The 20,284-nt window shown below is 38.3% G+C and overlaps 6 protein-coding genes and 1 long non-coding RNA gene across 7 annotated transcripts; all 7 read right to left on the reverse strand.

Moving 5' to 3' along the window:
* Positions 1 to 1,224: 1,224 nt before the first annotated feature.
* LOC26514241 lies at positions 1,225 to 2,045 on the reverse strand. Its single transcript, XR_001408438.3, has 2 exons — positions 1,621 to 2,045; positions 1,225 to 1,561 (listed from the first exon to the last, which is right to left on the reverse strand). It is a non-coding gene; the product is annotated as an uncharacterized LOC26514241 (long non-coding RNA).
* Positions 2,046 to 3,335: 1,290 nt separating this feature from the next.
* Positions 3,336 to 4,774, reverse strand: LOC6504294 (odorant receptor 33c). The gene is made up of 2 exons (XM_001965033.3): positions 4,014 to 4,774; positions 3,336 to 3,966 (listed from the first exon to the last, which is right to left on the reverse strand). The coding sequence occupies exons 1-2, from the start codon at positions 4,745 to 4,747 to the stop codon at positions 3,537 to 3,539; spliced, it is 1,164 nt and encodes a 387-aa protein (XP_001965069.1). The 5' UTR covers positions 4,748 to 4,774; the 3' UTR covers positions 3,336 to 3,536.
* A 162-nt stretch (positions 4,775 to 4,936) lies between these two features.
* On the reverse strand, positions 4,937 to 6,619 carry LOC6504293 (odorant receptor 33b). Its single transcript, XM_001965034.4, has 2 exons — positions 5,594 to 6,619; positions 4,937 to 5,523 (listed from the first exon to the last, which is right to left on the reverse strand). The coding sequence occupies exons 1-2, from the start codon at positions 6,340 to 6,342 to the stop codon at positions 5,112 to 5,114; spliced, it is 1,161 nt and encodes a 386-aa protein (XP_001965070.2). The 5' UTR covers positions 6,343 to 6,619; the 3' UTR covers positions 4,937 to 5,111.
* A 58-nt stretch (positions 6,620 to 6,677) lies between these two features.
* LOC6502755 (odorant receptor 33a) lies at positions 6,678 to 7,869 on the reverse strand. Its single transcript, XM_001965035.1, has 2 exons — positions 7,145 to 7,869; positions 6,678 to 7,089 (listed from the first exon to the last, which is right to left on the reverse strand). The coding sequence occupies exons 1-2, from the start codon at positions 7,867 to 7,869 to the stop codon at positions 6,678 to 6,680; spliced, it is 1,137 nt and encodes a 378-aa protein (XP_001965071.1).
* A 5,578-nt stretch (positions 7,870 to 13,447) lies between these two features.
* Positions 13,448 to 14,920, reverse strand: LOC6504292 (odorant receptor 33b). Its single transcript, XM_001965036.3, has 2 exons — positions 14,019 to 14,920; positions 13,448 to 13,948 (listed from the first exon to the last, which is right to left on the reverse strand). The coding sequence occupies exons 1-2, from the start codon at positions 14,765 to 14,767 to the stop codon at positions 13,537 to 13,539; spliced, it is 1,161 nt and encodes a 386-aa protein (XP_001965072.2). The 5' UTR covers positions 14,768 to 14,920; the 3' UTR covers positions 13,448 to 13,536.
* A 1,375-nt stretch (positions 14,921 to 16,295) lies between these two features.
* Positions 16,296 to 17,790, reverse strand: LOC6504291 (odorant receptor 33b). The gene is made up of 2 exons (XM_001965037.3): positions 16,867 to 17,790; positions 16,296 to 16,796 (listed from the first exon to the last, which is right to left on the reverse strand). The coding sequence occupies exons 1-2, from the start codon at positions 17,613 to 17,615 to the stop codon at positions 16,385 to 16,387; spliced, it is 1,161 nt and encodes a 386-aa protein (XP_001965073.2). The 5' UTR covers positions 17,616 to 17,790; the 3' UTR covers positions 16,296 to 16,384.
* A 686-nt stretch (positions 17,791 to 18,476) lies between these two features.
* Positions 18,477 to 19,754, reverse strand: LOC6502754 (odorant receptor 33a). Its single transcript, XM_001965038.3, has 2 exons — positions 19,020 to 19,754; positions 18,477 to 18,964 (listed from the first exon to the last, which is right to left on the reverse strand). Exons 1-2 carry the CDS (start codon positions 19,742 to 19,744, stop codon positions 18,553 to 18,555), a joined length of 1,137 nt encoding a protein of 378 aa, XP_001965074.2. The 5' UTR covers positions 19,745 to 19,754; the 3' UTR covers positions 18,477 to 18,552.
* Between the last annotated feature and the right edge of the window lie 530 nt (positions 19,755 to 20,284).

A 20,284-nucleotide genomic window follows, 5' to 3' on the forward strand; every position in this document is an offset into this window, starting at 1 on the left:
GGTTGTCCGCCCAACACACTAACATGTTGGACACTTTTTGCAACACCGCCCGTCCGCCATCCGCCATCATCCTTCGGCCATCATCCTATGGCTGAACTGGCTTTGTTTGTCTTTGATGTGCGTTGTTTTTCGCATTGGGGTTGGGAAAATTGAATGCCCAGCAGCCGACAGTCGGCCCTTTTGTAATTGAGTTGGCCGCGCGGCATGGGGAAATAGTTCTGCCAATTCGGACATGAATCGCAATGCAGTCGTATGTACATGGAAAATCCCTATCCCCAGGGCCAGACAAGAACAATTTAGCCCCGAGCTAATTAATCATTTTTCACTTTTTCAGTTACAACTTGCAACAGTTTCAAATGGGAAAAAAGTGATCAACAATTTCTCACAATTTGCAAACTGCCAAAAGCCAATTACAGTCGATACAATTACTATATTAGCGTTCATTATGTAATCAATTTCAATTGCCAATGAAACTGCAATTGCAATTAAGGTTCTTGTTGCAGTTCATATAGAATTTGTCATAAATGATGCAAAATAATAAAAAATTTGGCAGATTATTTAGAGTTGAAATATATATGTTAGGGGTCTAAATGAAATATTTAAAATTCAGGTAGTAATAAGCTGTTGGGACTAAGATGTACAGCGTATTGGTCCTTCGGTTAAAAACAAAATCCTTAATTTTATTTACTAGCTACAAATTTAATTGCGATTGAGGGCCAACTAGCCATTGAATTGCAAATTTAATTTTCAAATAAACAACAATTAGAAGGCACACAACTTTACAGAAAAGAGCCATTATTATTTGTTTCCATTATTTCAAAACCTTGCAAATTCCTAGATTCAAAGAGTACTTTTCCGAATACCTGAGGCCTTGTGCATATTTCTACATTAAGAATGCAACACAGCATATATTACCACTGGGGCAAGAGGCATTTTGTTGACTTTGTGGAATATGCAGCAAACACAAACCAAATTGCAACGAAATTTTGATTGCCTTAGTTTATCTTCTAAATTCTCTCTATTCTCTGTCCCTCAGGGCTTGACTATGAAATTGTGAGTTTTTTGGTCAAAAAGTGGAAGCAATTCAATCTGCGGCAGGACCACTGACCAGATATCAAATCTAGTTGTCTTTCCAGGATGTCCTCGTCGATGTCACCGATCCCATCCCAGGATGGCATGTTTTGAGTGGTGGGACTCTTGGGGGGTTTTTTAGACAGACACGAGTTTATGTGCGCTCTGTTGAGATAGACAGGCCCGGTTGAGTGTTTCAATTTATTTTTCATATTTTTGTTTAACCGCTTTTTGTTTTACTTTCCTATTTCAGCCATCCGAAATTCCCCCGGCTCGCGCACAAAATGCCAAAAGTTAAAATAAACAGTCAACGGCGGCGGAGGAGCAAGGAGCCAGGACAACATACAGGAAGGCAGGAAACACTTGAAAAAGTATGCCAACAATATTTTCGCCATCTCTCTAGGTTCGGTTCGGTTCTGTTTGGTTCTCTATAGTATGGTTTGGTGTGCTTTGGGTTTGTTGTGCTCCTTTCCTGGTGCGTCTGCCCTGTCTGTGCGCCGTTTTACTATTGAAAAGGAAATGAATGGCAGGCAGAAAAAGTTAAATCACCTCCAGCAATTGGGCCGGCTGTGGCTCATGGATCCCTGGAACTCTGGATCGGTTCGCAGGCGGGCGGCCATCGGGGGTCTCGGAGGTGTTGCTCTGGGTATTTTTCCCTTGGGGGACGGGGGTGCCGTATGCGCAATATTCGCGCATCGGGCTCTAAGCTGCGGCCTGAGCCCTGGAATTTGTCGCATTTTCTTCTTCACTTTCTTTTGTTTGATTTTATTTCATTTTATTTTTCGCTTTCATTTTCTGTCTTTCTGTTCTTTTTTTGTATTGTTTTTCGATTTTCTATTTGCTGTGGGAAATTGCTTTCAATAATGACGCAAAAGTGTTGCTGGGGGGACATTTTAATGGCTGCTTGGGTGTTCGACAGATAGGAAAGCGCCATCTGCAGGCGACAAATTGAACTGATACAACCCCTTATCGTACTTTCCAAGGTGCACTGTAAAAAATTAAGTATTTAAGCTAAATAAAAGAATTTCAGACATACTTACATAACAAATCAAATACTTACATAACTGAATTGTATTAAATATTTTTTCCAAGAAAGAAGCTCTTAAGACAGACTCAAGACAGAGTTCTTAAAAACACTATCACACTAAAATTATTGAATTATTTTCCAGTGCTTCCCCATCTCCACAAACACTTTGGGCAATTTGAACGCACTCATCGTTGCGTTGGCATCAATAAATTGCCACCGGTGCGGCGTGAACCCTCGCGTTGTGTCCTTGGCCATGCCTCACCTCTACCCAGCCCAGTACCCTTGTTTCCCCTCGCCATGTGTGTCCAGCTCCTATTTCCTGGCAATTCGCCGTGTCCGCATTGCACTCTTCCGGAATGCAACGCCAACGGCTCCACGTCATTTGCATTTCGTACGAACAGATCTGGGCCCGAGGAGTGGAATATATTAATATATTTGTACGTTTCCGCGGCCCCATGTCCTTGATTCAAAAGAGGTTTCATTTTCCGAGAAGTGTTCATATACAATCAATATATCCATGTACTTTTATTTAATTTTTCACTTGGCTGACTTACAAAGTGGTTTTATATTAAAAAAAAATTGTTAAACTCAAGGGAAAAATATGTAAAATAGGCATTAATGCCTCAATATACTATTTTTTCGTATCTAGCAGTTAAATTTATTCAATCAAGCGGAAAGACATTAATTTCATTACAGCGTCCAATTATTCGTTCGTTAATTAAAAATCCGCCGAAAAAAGAACGAAAATGCTCGTCCTTCTTGAAAATTTTATAGCCATCAATGCTTTTAAGTTTGATTACATTTTCTCATTCAAAAAAGGTTTAAGCCTCAAAAAATATGTCGGTATCACGTACGAATGCCCCAGGACAGTCATTCAAAAATTGCCTGAATCATAAGTCAATACCAAAGGAAAGAGCACAAGAATTACAGAAAAGGGACCCAAGCTATGAATTTGTAAGGCCAGAATATTAAATAGAGTTCAAGGACACATCTTAGAGAGAAATGAAACTGAAAAACACAGTAAATGCATTTTATCGCCTTGTTAGTTGAAAAACAATTTGTATAATTATGTGGAACAATTTTTATTTTAATTACAACCGCACCTAGCACCCAGATTTCACTGAGATTTATGCAAGACTTACAATAACAAAATACGAAAACAGAAATCAGAAATCAGAATGGAAATTGTGTATATATACGTATTACGTAAACAATTCATTCACTTTAATGAGCCATTGTTCGAACGAAAAACCGGAGAACAGAATCCACCGAATACGAAATTGTTTATTTGCGCATCGCGACGGGGCCTATTAATGAAATTTCGTTTGCAGTGCGTTGATTGCTCCACTTTTTGGCCAATTTCACGGTGCGGAATGGAAATCAATAACAATAGGCCCTCCTCCCCCAGGAGCCCTCACTGTTTAATTAACAAGCCGCTCTATCTGCTCTTCACCCGCACCACCACGGCGAACAGGGAGTAGGCCATCTTTAGGGTGGCGTAGAATGCGTTCAGATTCAGCTCCACGAGTCCGCCCGCCTTCATCACCCGGCCCCGCCCCGTGGTGCCCAGTGTCAGTTGGGTGAAGATGAGCAGATTCCGGCGGTGACGTTGCGAGCAGGCATACCAGCGGCTGGAGAAGATCGCGTACGGCAGACTCTGCACCTCCTCGGCCACCACGCTGGCGAAGTAGCAGCTGGGAAAGAGCTGGACGCAGACCACCACGATGAACACCAGGTTGTAGATCAGGGATATCATGTCCGGAGCATAGAAGAGTACATAGGACACCACGAGGCACAGGGTGCCGCCACAGCCGCCCAACTGGAAAATTTGCACCTGACTGATGGTCTTCTGGGTCAGGTAGTGGAATCTGCAAGAGTCCTGGTTACCTTATAGCTTGGAGTACGTCTTACTCACCTCATTAGCAACTTGTGCTGCTCTATGTATGCCACGAACCGTCTATACTGATTCCTATCACTTTCAATTCCTTCGAATCCGAGCCTTGACATACGCATGGCCCACATGTGGATGTGACCTCCCAGGATGCACAGGGTCAGTGGAGTATAGGTGTCGTTGGTTAGACCCTGTAGACCATCTACCAGAACGCCCAAAAGCTGGTAACTGATGGCCACAGCGTACAAATACTGATTCGTCTTCCAGTCGAAGGGAAAGTACGCAGGGATTATCAGTTCTCCGGTTCCACTTGCGACCAGGACCAAGAAGCCAAGCATGAAAATCGGGTATATAATTCCGAAACTGATATACAAGCATCGGGTGAATCGTACGGAATTGGATTTTACGTGTTTACGGTAATACTCATGCTCGTCTTCGCTTTCAATAAACTTGTCCAATTGCGTGATCAGGGAATCGATTTCCTTTATCTCCGGGAGATGAATGATTTGTGCCACATGTTTCAAGCTGCAGGCCGAGCAGGTGATCGTCATAATCAGGTTCTTGAATAGATCCGCCAGCGAAGGATGCAGCAGGACATTCAGCAGTAGGTGCAGTGGAAAGCAAAAGGTGATCAGGAATTGCAGAGCCACCACATAAACTCGAAGAAGTCGCGTTGGTTCTCCGAAGAAAGTCGGATCTAGAATTTTCATGCAAATCCAAAACGGACGATAAAACCGAACACTATCAATGACCACCATTATGAATCTAATGGATATCCGCCAAATGAGTTGCAGTTTATATGCAGCTACCTGGGAAAGTGCACTGAGAAAGATATTAGCTAAGATGTCTATTTTATTTATATGTTTCTAAGGTAAAAAAAATGGGAATAAGAAGGTATAATGAGAGCTTTTTTTCATAATTTTATTTACTGACAATTTTGAATAATTTTGTATATTATTTATAATATTTTTAGACAAGTGTAGTCCCCAGCGAAATGACATTTAAACGGCGCCAATGCAATTTTCATAAAGCCTCCGTTAATGGCCTCCCATTAGTGGTAATGAAAATTAAGCGAATATGCAAATTCAGGCGCCAAATGCCCGCCAGCTTCTGGCCCACTCATTAGCGCAGCGACATGGCCAACGTGAAGAAGGAGTAGGCCAGCCGGACGGTGGCAAAGAATGCATTCATACCAATAGCAATCACACCACCTGCCTTGATCTGAACTTGCGTCAAGGTAAGCTGCATGAACATCAACAGAGTGCGGCAGTATTTACTATCCATCCCGAGCCAATTACTGGAATATATGGCGTACGTAAGGCTGTTCATCTCCACGGATATCAAAGTTCCGTAATAGCAGCACGGAAATAGCTCCAGCGCCATAGATATGAAATACACGGCGTAGTAGGTTACGGAGAAGAGATTTTCCGCAAAGAACAATATATAAACAAGGGTTATGGATATGTTGATGCCGCTGGCCATAAACTGGCCCAGTTGCGATATGTTCATGGTGCTGCGCAGTAAGTCGATAATTCTTGAAAGAGAGGAAAAGTTTCATATTTTTAATATTAAAAAAAAAAGCTATTACTCTTAACACTCCTTACTTCATTAATTTTCTATGATCCTCGATGCTTTCAAATAGTTTCCTTGCAACTGCCACTTTGGTTGGCTTTTCGTCGTGTCCAATCCGCCTCAATCTCATGGCCAACAACCGCACATGTCCTGCCACCACACAGAACGTCATCGGCGGATAAGAATCGTTGACCAAATTTTGGATAATGGCCAGACTAACACCGGCGATTTGGTAAGCCACACTTAGCCAGAACCTGAGCTCTGTGGCCTGGACATCGTAGGGAAACCAGCCAGGATACAGCAGCTGATGGCCACCGCCGAAAAGAACCGAGGCTATGGCTGATATGTTTGACAAATTATAGGCCACGAGGAAGCTTGCCCAAATAAAATTTGCCTCCTTTTGCGTGTTCTTGTTGAAGTACTCACGCTCATCATCACTCACGGCCCGCTGATCAAGTTCCTTTAGCAATATTTCGATCGCTTTAATTTCTTTTAGCTTGAGACGAAAGCAAATAAATTTGAAACTGCAGAAAAAACAGGCTGCCGTGATGGGAAGTCCCTTGCAGATATCGCCCAGAGTCCGTTCGGAAAAAACGCCCACAATCAGATGAATGGGATACCAGATGGTGACGAAGAATGTTATTAAAATATCCAGGACATGCCGCAGCGGAAAATCGGTTTCTAGTCCCAACAAGCGCCAGTAGAACCAGTAGACTCTATAAATGTTTCCACTTCTAATAACTGGCGGTTTAGTCTCCATTTTATAGAAAAATTTTGTCATTTGTTGGGCATTCTTCCTTTTATACTTTTTGACACCTTTTGGAAATAATAATAGTTGTCTACGAAACGCCCATCAATTACTGTCTCGTTGAAAGACCTATAATTTGTGGTAATCAATTCACACCTTTCCATTTCGTAATATTTGTATTTAAAGCCCTAGATGGCTGTTGTTTAATAAAGATATTCATAACTGAGGAATACATTTAATGAAAATCCTTTAAATGAGACATTTGTGGGTGGATTGCTTGTTTTTGATTTCATATGAGAGTTTATTGAAAATTATGACATCATAATTGTTCATGTTGTTACAGAATATGATTCAAAAAGCAAGTTTTTTCATTTAAGTGACATACCCAGAGTGAAAAATGAGTATGCCATTCGAACAGTGGCGAAGAACGCATTCACTCCGATTACAACTATGCCTCCTGCCTTGATTTCCACCTCGGCTACTGTAAATTGCATCAATATAATCAAGGACCTGCAGTACGCTTTGTTCATTTCCATCCATTTGCTTGAAAATATGGCATATGGTAGTTTGTCGAATTCATTCGTCATTAAAGTGCCATAATAGCAACTCGGAAACAGTTCAATCAGCATGGCCACAAAAAACACAACATAGTATGTGATGGCGAAATGATTTTCCGCAAAGAATAAAATATTGATGAGGGTTACGGAAATGTTGATGCCACTGGAGATGAATTGACCAAGTTGGGAAAGGTATAAAGTGCTGCGCATCAGTCCAATAATTCTGGTAAAATATAAAAATAAAATATTTTATGTATACTTTTATAAACTCTCCATACTGCATTAGTTTCCTATGGTCTTCTATGTTTTGGACAAGCTCTCTGGTGACCTCTGCCTTTGAATCCTTTTCATCATGTCCCATTCGACTTAATCGCATGGCCAACAGCTTTACATGTCCTGCGACCACACAAAAGGTGATCGGTGGATAAATGCCGTTGGAGAGATTTTGGACGATCGCTAGAGTACTGCCCACTACTTGGTAGCAAAAAGTAAGCCAAAATACCGTGGGCGTGGCATCTACATCATAGGGATACCAGGCGGGATGCAATAACTTTCGTTCACTGCTAAACAATCCGGCTGCCGTGCCCGTGATTATGGCGCTAATACCAGCCCCTAAGAAACACCTTGAAAGCATGACTGCCCCTCGTCTGGTATTCTGATCAAAGAACCTTCGGTCTTCCTCACTCTCAGCTCGCTGATCCAACTCCTTTAGCAGTTTTTCAATTGCCTTTATTTCCCTAAGTTTCCATCGGAAGCAAAGAAATTTGAAGCTGCAGAAGAAGCACTCCGATGTGAAGTGCAGACTCCTGAACAGGTCCACCATCCGTTTGTTGAAAAGGCCAAGGATGAGGTGCACTGGGTACCAGAAGGTGATAAAAAATAAGTTGAGAACATATACTACGAGTCGAAGTGGATATTTTCCTTCTACGCCCAGGAGCCGCAAATAAAGCCAGTAAGTCCTGTAGAGGTTTTCACTCTTAACAACCGGAGGAACCGACTTCATTTTTCAAATAGTCTGCGACTACTACTAGTCATCAGCGTATTTATACTTTTCCTAATTAAATTGCATGAATAATCTTAGTTTATTAGAGTAGGAGTAATTGCTGACACCATATTAAAAATCACTGTGGACGGAAGTCCACGAGGTGACGACCTGCATGCCTAGGCGTGCGCGAGGAAACTCTATATATAGCCGAAGAATTAAAAATTTTCTGTAGGCAACCGATCTAAATGAATGATATACCAATCGAAAGGTATTGTTTCAATTAGATAATTTTTGTCGAAACATATTCCAAAAGTTATTTGGTTTGGGAGAAATTAGGGTGAAATTAAAAAATTTTTAATCACTATGGACACATTATATTCGCTAAATACGCGTCGATTGGTACCTCAAAAAATTGGAAAATGTTTGTTACTATCATATGAGCAACTATTGTTCTACAACTCTTTTAAATACCTAAATAGCTTACGTCAAAAAATTAAAAAAACTTTGTTAATGAAAAAATTCATAACTTTATAATTAATAAAGATATTAAAAAGAGCTTTACACCGTTGAAATGGTTTTTTAAATATCAATTTCACTTTCTTTGAGACCAAACGTCTATATAGTACAAAAAAAAATTCACTTAAAATAACACTAATTTGAAGAAAAAAAATTATTTTTCAAAATTTGCTCGACTGATCCTTTTTATATTGCACGTGTAGATAGCTTTTGAGATGACGCAACTTTTGATGTATCGCTCATATCTGGCAAAATCCGTTAACTCAAGATATAGTCCTGTAAGTGCAGCTACCCATTTTTTACAGTCTTCTGTGAAGCTTGCATTTACTTACACATGTGTGTGTATTTGATTGGTAACTTTCCTTTTTGGAGTCTGCATATATTTGGTCAATACCCTAAAAAATAAGGAGTATATCTTCTCAGATTTTAGTTTATTTATTTAAAAATAAAATCCAAATAAAAAAGGGCTTAAAAAGTAAAACATAAACATTGACTCAACTAGGATTAGAACTCAGGCCCTCTCGTGTTAGAAACCACAAATATTCTTGTTCGGCACGTGACTGATTTTTTTTTTGTTTTCTTGCACGTGCCGAACAAGAATATTTTTTATATGCAATTTTTTACACCTATATAGCATATTTTCGTCACTAAAATTGATATCAGATATTTTGGGTTTTGCATGCAGGTTCGTCACCGGTACTTTACCTCGTCAAGAGGTTTTTTTATATGATATCAGTTGTTTTTTGTATATATTGATCTTCAATTATTTGAAACAGAACGCATAATATATAGAATATATATATATGGAAGTAACCTCTGGACAGGCGATTCACACAGTTAGCAATACTTTAATTGTAAGGATAAACATCAAAACTCTTTTTTTTTAACTCTATAGATTTTGACATTCAAGAAGGTGGAATAATTAAAAACCGTTCCAAAGACGTACAGAATTTTTCAATAGCTTCAGTGGCTCTGAAGTTATACGTATTTTTAATTTACAAAGGTTTTGGAATTTGGTTAGTTTAAAAATTTTAATTAAAAATTTGCCCAAAAATGTATTTAAAATGCAAAATTGTTTCGTAGTTGTGGGAAACCAAATTGTTTTAACAAATTGACAGATGAGAGTCCTATCCTTATGAGAGCCAAAGTTGATATACCCTTGCAGTTAAGCAGAAGCTTAATTTATTATTATATATATCGGATCCTATATAGTTGCCCGATCCTTATGAGAATTTCACCATCAACAAAATTTCTAATAAAAATATTGGAAACAGCCCCAAGCATCTTTAAAAATAGAAAGGTTGTGCCATTTCCGATCGTTCAGTTATATGGCAGGTATAGGATATAGTTGGACGATTCTTATGAAACATAGGATTAGATTGCCCAAAACGGAAACCATAGATAGTCCCATCATTCTAGCTTCAAAAACAACAAAGTTAAGCCAATTATTCTAATAAAATTTTGCAAATCGGATAAGATTGCCCAAAATGCAATCTGTACTAATTCCATCCTTCTAACTTATAAAAAAAAAATGTATGGCATATCCGATCAATCATATAATAAACATGTATTATATCTAAAATAAATGCGCAAAGATAAGAAATTAAAAAAACTGGAAATTACGTTTTTCCAGTTTTTCTAGTTAAGGGGGCAGGATGGTTTCAGAGGTTGAAAAATAGCAGTCTTTTGCGATTTTTTTTTGTTATGTCTGAGTAAATATATCAATTCAATTTTTTTACACAATTAATGGCTATATTTGGAGAGTATCTAGGAATTTTTATTTTTAAGAAATAATTATAATTTATCCCGTAACGGGCAGTCGGCCGGAGTCGCTTCCAAAAATTGGTCTCTTGCGGTGCGTAAAGTCTGGCCTTACAGTGTTATGAACAGTGAACTAAAATATTAGTTTCTTGTGCGGATGAACGAAACCATTTTGAAAAATATGCGATTTTGAGTTTTTGGCGCGGTTGTAAAGTCGGAGGAACCATTTTTACATAAAAATCCGCCCATTATTGCCCGTAAAAATGGTGAAAAAAAATTAAAAAAAAAAAAAAAGCATTCGTTCATCCGCAAGTATTTATTGTATTAAAGATGTGTGCAAAATTTGATTTAGATCCGAGCATTACTTTTGAGTTACGTTACGCACCGACTTGAAAAAGTTGTTTTGAGAAAAACGCGTCTAAAGTTTTAAAAGCAATGGAAAGTATATGGAGAGAAAGAAACTAGAAAATCGGTATCTCAGCAAGTTTTAGTCCGATCGACATGAAACTTTCACCGGATATTCCTAAGATAATGTTCTATTATATAAAAAATTTCTGAAAAAAAATTTTTTTTGAAGTCTCAAACCATCCTGCCCCCTTAAACCAATTGTTGAATGTAACAATTTATTTTGGGTGTGCGATATAAAATAATAAATATTAGAAAAGTATTGGCGGAGTATGTTTGCCTGGTTTTTTTTTAGGTTTTAATCCATGATTTGGCCCAAAACGGTGGTGGCTGTAATTTAAGTAAAGAAGAGTTTTATTTATATGCATTATATGCTCTGTGGGGGCATATGCATATAAAGCTTTCTACTCATAAAATTTTGCATTCTTTTCATTAAGACATGAGACACTGAAACACAAAGCAGAATTACAACAAAAGTTGCCATCATGCAATAAAGTTCGAGGTTAGCCGAGTGGAGAGCGTCGTGGTTCCTAACACGGAGGCCTGAGTTGGAGTCCAAGTTGAGTCAATGTTTACGTCTTACTTTTTTAAGCCCTTTTTTATTTGGATTTTATTTTTTAATAAATAAACTAAAATCTGAAAAGATATACTCCATATTTTTTAGGGTATAGACCAAATATATGCAGACTCCAAAAAGCAAAGTCGCCAATCAAATACACACACATGTACACATGTACACACATGTATAAGTAAATGCAAGCTTCATTGGAGGCTGTACAAAATGGGTAGCTGCACTTGGGGGACTATATCTTGAGTTAACGGATTTTGCCAGATATGAGCGATATATCAAAAGTTGCGTCATCTCAAAAGCTAACTCCACGTGCAATATAAAAAGGATCAGTCGACCAAATTTTGAAAAATAATTTTTTTTCTTAAAAAAAAAGTTTATTTTCAGTGTATTTTTATTTGTGTACTATATAGACGTTTGGTCTCAAAGAAAGTGAAATTGATATTTAAAAAACCATTTCAACGGTGTAAAGCTCTTTTTAATATCTTTATTAATTATAAAGTTATGAATATTTTCATTAACAAAGTTTTTTTAATTTTTTGACGTAAGCTTAAGGTATTTCAAAAAGTTGTAGAACAATAGTTGCTCATATGATAGTAACAAACATTTTCCAATTTTTTTCAGGATTGTTAAGTAAAAAATAGTGCAAACAGACAAACCGACAAACCGACAACTGGCTTCATTTTGAAGAAGAAGAAAAAATCGAATTTTGCGAATAACTTCTGAATGAAATGTCGGATTGAGGTACCAATCGACGCGTATTTAGCTCTAGAAAGCGAATATATAAAAACTAACTAAAAAAAAACTAAAATGTGTCCCCCAGCCCCACTTTAGTGATAAAAAATTTTTTTACTTTCACCCTAATTTCTCCCAAACCAAATAACTTTTGGAATATGTTTCAACAAAAATTATCTAATTGAAACAATACCTTTCGATTGGTATATCATTCATTTAGATCGGTTGCCTACAGAAAATTTTTAATTCTTCGGCTATATATAGAGTTTCCTCGCGCACGCCTAGGCATGCAGGTCGTCACCTCGTGGACTTCCGTCCACAGTGATTAAAAATGTATATCTATCATGCCCTAAATAAAACCATATTTTCTGTACATGTCCTTTTTAAATGAAAATTTGTTTTGAATTTTTTATATAACAATCCATTATTTCTGTGGTGTTGAATTTGTAATTTCTTCTAAACTAGTGGCCTGAGAAAATAGCATTCGGTAATCCTTTTAGTTCCATGGAAACCCGGATGACTAAGTAAGTGAGGAAAAGTGAAGTTCACACAGCAATAAATAATGAAATCTAGATGCCACTTAAAGTATTTAATGATTAACTGGAAATTTAATGAAAATAGTATCCAGAATTAAAATTTATGTTCAACCTTTAAAAATCGATTATGAATAATATATTAGTCATCCAGTTTGTAATAAAGGACGGCTGCAAAATGGGCAATAAAAGATTCAGTAAAAGAGTTCAACTGAAGCTGTCTGATAATCGTTGTTGTTTTTTGGCCAAAATATTGCAAGTGAACCGACAAAGTTGCCGTAATTTGACATTAAAATCTCATAGTTGCAGCTGCTGGCAAATGAGCCTAAGGAACCAGGGGCAAAGTTTAGTGTTCCTGAGCAAGTTTCGACTTTTTACTCGTTTGATGGGCAGTGCTTTGCATTGCATTTGTTTAATGGCCTTCGATGATTTCTGCTTCTCAAATTTACTTACAAAATATAGAGAACTGAGCTTACAATGTGATCTATTAACCTTTTAAAAATAGAAAAAAATTGAGAAAATTAAAAAGATTGTATCTTTGGACTCTTTGAAACTTGACTCGGTTTGCAATTTTCTTACCTTACAAACAAGATTTCTTTTGGGCAAAAGTATTTCCGCTCACTGCTTCAAGCGACAACGGTGCGTATACGTGATGTGCAAATGGGTCATGGACCGACAGTTACTTAGTGGGGCACCTGCATTATTACCTACAATACGAACAAAAGCGGAACATTTTAAAAGAATTGTTTATCGATTCTTTACCCATCTTCTTTTAAACTAAAACACCGGATTTTTTTTAATTGTTTCAAAATTTCTTGAAAAACACCTTAAAAAATTCCTAAAATGCATCGAAAGGATAATATATTATAATGTTATTACTTTGCCGATAAGCACCCAGTTATTAATAAATTGACATCATAAATGTAACCGAAGTATTTCTTACATTTTGTGGAATTTTTCTTTAAAACAAGAAAGGAAAGCTAACTTCGGGCGGAGCCGAAGTTTATATACCCTTGCAGTTGAGTCGCAGTCCGCTAGGTGGCGCCACGCATCTTAAATTATTAGATATACAGCGGATCGTATATAGTCGGCCGATCCTTAAGAAATGAAAATTAAGCGAATATGCAAATTCAGGCGCCAAATGCCCGCCAGCTTCTGGCCCACTCATTAGCGCAGCGACATGGCCAACGTGAAGAAGGAGTAGGCCAGCCGGACGGTGGCAAAGAATGCATTCATACCAATAGCAATCACACCACCTGCCTTGATCTGAACTTGCGTCAAGGTAAGTTGCATGAACATCAACAGAGTGCGGCAGTATTTACGATCCATCCCGAGCCAATTACTGGAATATATGGCGTACGTAAGGCTGTTCATCTCCACGGATATCAAAGTTCCGTAATAGCAGCACGGAAATAGCTCCAGCACCATAGATATGAAATACACGGCGTAGTAGGTTACGGAGAAGAGATTTTCCGCAAAGAACAATATATAAACAAGGGTTATGGATATGTTGATGCCGCTGGCCATAAACTGGCCCAGTTGCGATATGTTCATGGTGCTGCGCAGTAAGTCGATAATTCTTGAAAGAGAGGAAAAGTTTCATATTTTTAATATTAAAAAAAAAAGCTATTACTCTTAACACTCCTTACTTCATTAATTTTCTATGATCCTCGATGCTTTCAAATAGTTTCCTTGCAACTGCCACTTTGGTTGGCTTTTCGTCGTGTCCAATCCGCCTCAATCTCATGGCCAACAACCGCACATGTCCTGCCACCACACAGAACGTCATCGGCGGATAAGAATCGTTGACCAAATTTTGGATAATGGCCAGACTAACACCGGCGATTTGGTAAGCCACACTTAGCCAGAACCTGAGCTCTGTGGCCTGGACATCGTAGGGAAACCAGCCAGGATACAGCAGCTGATGGCCACCGCCGAAAAGAACCGAGGCTATGGCTGATATGTTTGACAAATTATAGGCCACGAGGAAGCTTGCCCAAATAAAATTTGCCTCCTTTTGCGTGTTCTTGTTGAAGTACTCACGCTCATCATCACTCACGGCCCGCTGATCAAGTTCCTTTAGCAATATTTCGATCGCTTTAATTTCTTTTAGCTTGAGACGAAAGCAAATAAATTTGAAACTGCAGAAAAAACAGGCTGCCGTGATGGGAAGTCCCTTGCAGATATCGCCCAGAGTCCGTTCGGAAAAAACGCCCACAATCAGATGAATGGGATACCAGATGGTGACGAAGAATGTGATTAAAATATCCAGGACATGCCGCAGCGGAAAATCGTTTTCTAGTCCCAACAAGCGCCAGTAGAACCAGTAGACTCTATAAATGTTTTCACTTCTAATAACTGGCGGTTTAGTCTCCATTTTATAGAAAAATTTTGTCATTTGTTGGGCATTCTTCCTTTTATACTTTTTGACACCTTTTGGAAATAATAATAGTTGTCTACGAAACGCCCATCAATTACTGTCTCGTTGAAAGACCTATAATTTGTGGTAATCAATTCACACCTTTCCATTTCGTAATATTTGTATTTAAAGCCCTAGATGGCTGTTGTTCTTCGGCTATATATAGAGTTTCCTCGCGCACGCCTGCAGGTCGTCACCTCGTGGACTTCCGTCCACAGTGATTAAAAATGTATATCTATCATGCCCTAAATAAAACCATATTTTCTGTACATGTCCTTTTTAAATGAAAATTTGTTTTGAATTTTTTATATAACAATCCATTATTTCTGTGGTGTTGAATTTGTAATTTCTTCTAAACTAGTGGCCTGAGAAAATAGCATTCGGTAATCCTTTTAGTTCCATGGAAACCCGGATGACTAAGTAAGTGAGGAAAAGTGAAGTTCACACAGCAATAAATAATGAAATCTAGATGCCACTTAAAGTATTTAATGATTAACTGGAAATTTAATGAAAATAGTATCCAGAATTAAAATTTATGTTCAACCTTTAAAAATCGATTATGAATAATATATTAGTCATCCAGTTTGTAATAAAGGACGGCTGCAAAATGGGCAATAAAAGATTCAGTAAAAGAGTTCAACTGAAGCTGTCTGATAATCGTTGTTGTTTTTTGGCCAAAATATTGCAAGTGAACCGACAAAGTTGCCGTAATTTGACATTAAAATCTCATAGTTGCAGCTGCTGGCAAATGAGCCTAAGGAACCAGGGGCAAAGTTTAGTGTTCCTGAGCAAGTTTCGACTTTTTACTCGTTTGATGGGCAGTGCTTTGCATTGCATTTGTTTAATGGCCTTCGATGATTTCTGCTTCTCAAATTTACTTACAAAATATAGAGAACTGAGCTTACAATGTGATCTATTAACCTTTTAAAAATAGAAAAAAATTGAGAAAATTAAAAAGATTGTATCTTTGGACTCTTTGAAACTTGACTCGGTTTGCAATTTTCTTACCTTACAAACAAGATTTCTTTTGGGCAAAAGTATTTCCGCTCACTGCTTCAAGCGACAACGGTGCGTATACGTGATGTGCAAATGGGTCATGGACCGACAGTTACTTAGTGGGGCACCTGCATTATTACCTACAATACGAACAAAAGCGGAACATTTTAAAAGAATTGTTTATCGATTCTTTACCCATCTTCTTTTAAACTAAAACACCGGATTTTTTTTAATTGTTTCAAAATTTCTTGAAAAACACCTTAAAAAATTCCTAAAATGCATCGAAAGGATAATATATTATAATGTTATTACTTTGCCGATAAGCACCCAGTTATTAATAAATTGACATCATAAATGTAACCGAAGTATTTCTTACATTTTGTGGAATTTTTCTTTAAAACAAGAAAGGAAAGCTAACTTCGGGCGGAGCCGAAGTTTATATACCCTTGCAGTTGAGTCGCAGTCCGCTAGGTGGCGCCACGCATCTTAAATTATTAGATATACAGCGGATCGTATATAGTCGGCCGATCCTTAAGAAATGAAAATTAAGCGAATATGCAAATTCAGGCGCCAAATGCCCGCCAGCTTCTGGCCCACTCATTAGCGCAGCGACATGGCCAACGTGAAGAAGGAGTAGGCCAGCCGGACGGTGGCAAAGAATGCATTCATACCAATAGCAATCACACCACCTGCCTTGATCTGAACTTGCGTCAAGGTAAGTTGCATGAACATCAACAGAGTGCGGCAGTATTTACGATCCATCCCGAGCCAATTACTGGAATATATGGCGTACGTAAGGCTGTTCATCTCCACGGATATCAAAGTTCCGTAATAGCAGCACGGAAATAGCTCCAGCACCATAGATATGAAATACACGGCGTAGTAGGTTACGGAGAAGAGATTTTCCGCAAAGAACAATATATAAACAAGGGTTATGGATATGTTGATGCCGCTGGCCATAAACTGGCCCAGTTGCGATATGTTCATGGTGCTGCGCAGTAAGTCGATAATTCTTGAAAGAGAGGAAAAGTTTCATATTTTTAATATTAAAAAAAAAAGCTATTACTCTTAAGACTCCTTACTTCATTAATTTTCTATGATCCTCGATGCTTTCAAATAGTTTCCTTGCAACTGCCACTTTGGTTGGCTTTTCGTCGTGTCCAATCCGCCTCAATCTCATGGCCAACAACCGCACATGTCCTGCCACCACACAGAACGTCATCGGCGGATAAGAATCGTTGACCAAATTTTGGATAATGGCCAGACTAACACCGGCGATTTGGTAAGCCACACTTAGCCAGAACCTGAGCTCTGTGGCCTGGACATCGTAGGGAAACCAGCCAGGATACAGCAGCTGATGGCCACCGCCGAAAAGAACCGAGGCTATGGCTGATATGTTTGACAAATTATAGGCCACGAGGAAGCTTGCCCAAATAAAATTTGCCTCCTTTTGCGTGTTCTTGTTGAAGTACTCACGCTCATCATCACTCACGGCCCGCTGATCAAGTTCCTTTAGCAATATTTCGATAGCTTTAATTTCTTTTAGCTTGAGACGAAAGCAAATAAATTTGAAACTGCAGAAAAAACAGGCTGCCGTGATGGGAAGTCCCTTGCAGATATCGCCCAGAGTCCGTTCGGAAAAAACGCCCACAATCAGATGAATGGGATACCAGATGGTGACGAAGAATGTGATTAAAATATCCAGGACATGCCGCAGCGGAAAATCGGTTTCTAGTCCCAACAAGCGCCAGTAGAACCAGTAGACTCTATAAATGTTTTCACTTCTAATAACTGGCGGTTTAGTCTCCATTTTATAGAAAAATTTTGTCATTTGTTGGGCATTCTTCCTTTTATACTTTTTGACACCTTTTGGAAATAATAATAGTTGTCTACGAAACGCCCATCAATTACTGTCTCGTTGAAAGACCTATAATTTGTGGTAATCAATTCACACCTTTCCATTTCGTAATATTTGTATTTAAAGCCCTAGATGGCTGTTGTTTAATAAAGATATTCATAATTGAGGAATAAATTTATTGGTAACTTTTTATACCCTGGCAGAGGGTATTATAATTTTGGTCAAAAGTGTGCAGTGAAGGAGACATCTCCGACCCTATAAAGTATATATATTCTTGATCAGGATCACCTCCTGAGTTGATATGAGCATGTCCGTCTGTCTGTCTGTCGGTTTCTACGCAAACTAGTCTCTCAGTTTTGGAGCTATCGAGTTGAAACTTTGCACACACCCTTCTTTCGGTCGACTATATCCTATAGCTGCCATATAACTGATTGATCGGAAATTCCATAACTTTGGTGTTTTTTAAGTTAGAGGGTTGGGACTTTCTACACATGTTATATTTGACAAAAATATCTTGTATACAAAATTTCATAAGGATCGGCCGACTATATCCTATAGCTGTCATAGAACGATCGAAATTGGCATAACTTTGGTGTTTTTTAAGTTAGAAAGATGGGATTTGGTACAGATTCTATTTTGGGAAAAATAATTCAATATGCCAAATTTCATAAGGATCGGCCGACTATATACGATCCGCTATATATCTAATAATATAAGATGCGTGGCGCCACCTAGCGGACTGCGACTGAACTGCAAGGGTATATCAACTTCAACTCCGCCCGAAGTTAGCTTTCCTTTCTTGTTAAATGTGAAATTTGTGGGTGGATTGCTTTATATGACTGTTTATTGTAATTTATGACATCATAATTGTTCATATTGTTACAGAGTATGATTCAAGAATCAAGTTTATTCATTTAAGTGACATACTCAGAGTGAAAAATGAGTATGCCATTCGAACAGTGGCGAAGAACGCATTCATTCCGATTACAACCATGCCCCCTGCCTTGATTTCCACCTCGGCTACCGTAAATTGCATCAATATAATCAAGGACCTGCAGTACGCTTTGTTCATTTCCATCCATTTGCTTGAAAATATGGCATATGGTAGTTTGTCGAATTCATTCGTCATTAAAGTGCCATAATAGCAACTTGGAAACAGTTCAATCAGCATGGCCCCAAAAAACACAACATAGTATGTGATGGCGAAATGATTTTCCGCAAAGAATAAAATATTGATGAGGGTTACGGAAATGTTGATGCCACTGGAGATGAATTGACCAAGTTGGGAAAGATATAAAGTGCTGCGCATCAGTCCAATAATTCTGGTAAAATATAAAAATGAAATATTTGAAGTATACTTTTATAAACTCTCCTTACTGCATTAGTTTCCTGTGGTCTTCTATGTTTTGGACAAGCTCTTTGGTAACCTCTGCCTTGGAAACCTTCCCATCATGTCCCATTCGACTTAATCGCATGGCCAACAGCTTTACATGTCCTGCGACCACACAAAAGGTGATCGGGGGATAAATGTCGTTGGAGAGATTTTGGACGATCGCTAGAGTACTGCCCACTACTTGGTAGCAAAAAGAAATCCAAAATACCGCGGGCGTGGCATCAACATTATAAGGAAACCAGGCGGGATGCAATAACTTTCGTTCACTGCTAAACAATCCGGCTGCCGTGCCCGTGATTATGGCGCTAATACTAGCCCCTAAGAAACACCTTGAAAGCATGACTGCCCCTCGTCTGGTATTCTGATCAAAGAACCTTCGGTCTTCCTCACTCTCAGCTCGCTGATCCAACTCCTTTAGCAGTTTTTCAATTGCTTTGATTTCCCTATGTCTCCATCGGAAGCAAAGAAACTTGAAGCTGGAGAAGAAGCACTCCGATGTGAAGTGTAGACTCCTGAACAGGTCCACCATCCGTTTGTTGAAAAGGCCAAGGATGAGGTGCACTGGGTACCAGAAGGTGATAAAAAATAAGTTGAGAACATATACTACGAGTCGAAGTGGATATTTTCCTTCTACGCCCAGGAGCCGCAAATAAAGCCAGTAAGTCCTGTAGAGGTTTTCACTTTTAACAACCGGAGGAACCGACTTCATTTTTCAAATAGTCTGCGACTACTACTAGTCATCAGCGTATTTATACTTTTTCTAATTAAATTGCATGAATAATCTTAGTTTACTAGAGTAGGAGTAGTTGCTGACACCATATTAAAAATTTAATGTGCCTGAACAATTAACACCTGGCAGTTGATAATTAAACTTTGACAACTAATATTGTATTAAAAATTTATATCTCTCGTGCCCTAAATAAAACCATATTTTCTGTAATTAATCCCTATTTCTAGCTTTACATGTCCTTTTTAAATGAAAATTTGTTTTAAATTTTTTATATAACAATCCATTATTTCTGTGGTGTTGAATTTGTAATTTCTTCTAATCCAGTGGCCTGAGAAAATAGCATTCGGTAATCCTTTTAGTTCCATGGAAACCCGGATGACTAAGTAAGTGAGGAAAAGTGAAGTTCACACAGAAATAAATAATGAAATCTAGATGCCATTTAAAGTATTTAATGATTAACTGGAAATTTAATGAAAATAGTATCCAGAATTAAAATTTATGTTCAACCTTTAAAAATCG

Source organism: Drosophila ananassae, chromosome 3R (genome assembly GCF_017639315.1).
Source record: "Drosophila ananassae strain 14024-0371.13 chromosome 3R, ASM1763931v2, whole genome shotgun sequence".
Lineage (NCBI taxonomy): Eukaryota > Metazoa > Arthropoda > Insecta > Diptera > Drosophilidae > Drosophila > Drosophila ananassae.

Excerpts from the sequence above, each read along its gene's own strand:
- LOC6504294 (XM_001965033.3), bottom strand. The coding sequence starts at position 4,747 with ATGGTGGTCATTGATAGTGTTCGGTTTTATCGTCCGTTTTGGATTTGC. Across the intron at positions 3,967-4,013 it reads CAGCACAAGTTGCTAATGAG|ATTCCACTACCTGACCCAGA; the intron begins GTGAGTAAGACG and ends GGACTCTTGCAG.
- LOC6504293 (XM_001965034.4), bottom strand. The coding sequence starts at position 6,342 with ATGACAAAATTTTTCTATAAAATGGAGACTAAACCGCCAGTTATTAGA. Across the intron at positions 5,524-5,593 it reads GATCATAGAAAATTAATGAA|AATTATCGACTTACTGCGCA; the intron begins GTAAGGAGTGTT and ends CTCTCTTTCAAG.
- LOC6502755 (XM_001965035.1), bottom strand. The coding sequence starts at position 7,869 with ATGAAGTCGGTTCCTCCGGTTGTTAAGAGTGAAAACCTCTACAGGACT. Across the intron at positions 7,090-7,144 it reads GACCATAGGAAACTAATGCA|AATTATTGGACTGATGCGCA; the intron begins GTATGGAGAGTT and ends ATATTTTACCAG.
- LOC6504292 (XM_001965036.3), bottom strand. The coding sequence starts at position 14,767 with ATGACAAAATTTTTCTATAAAATGGAGACTAAACCGCCAGTTATTAGA. Across the intron at positions 13,949-14,018 it reads GATCATAGAAAATTAATGAA|AATTATCGACTTACTGCGCA; the intron begins GTAAGGAGTGTT and ends CTCTCTTTCAAG.
- LOC6504291 (XM_001965037.3), bottom strand. The coding sequence starts at position 17,615 with ATGACAAAATTTTTCTATAAAATGGAGACTAAACCGCCAGTTATTAGA. Across the intron at positions 16,797-16,866 it reads GATCATAGAAAATTAATGAA|AATTATCGACTTACTGCGCA; the intron begins GTAAGGAGTCTT and ends CTCTCTTTCAAG.
- LOC6502754 (XM_001965038.3), bottom strand. The coding sequence starts at position 19,744 with ATGAAGTCGGTTCCTCCGGTTGTTAAAAGTGAAAACCTCTACAGGACT. Across the intron at positions 18,965-19,019 it reads GACCACAGGAAACTAATGCA|AATTATTGGACTGATGCGCA; the intron begins GTAAGGAGAGTT and ends ATATTTTACCAG.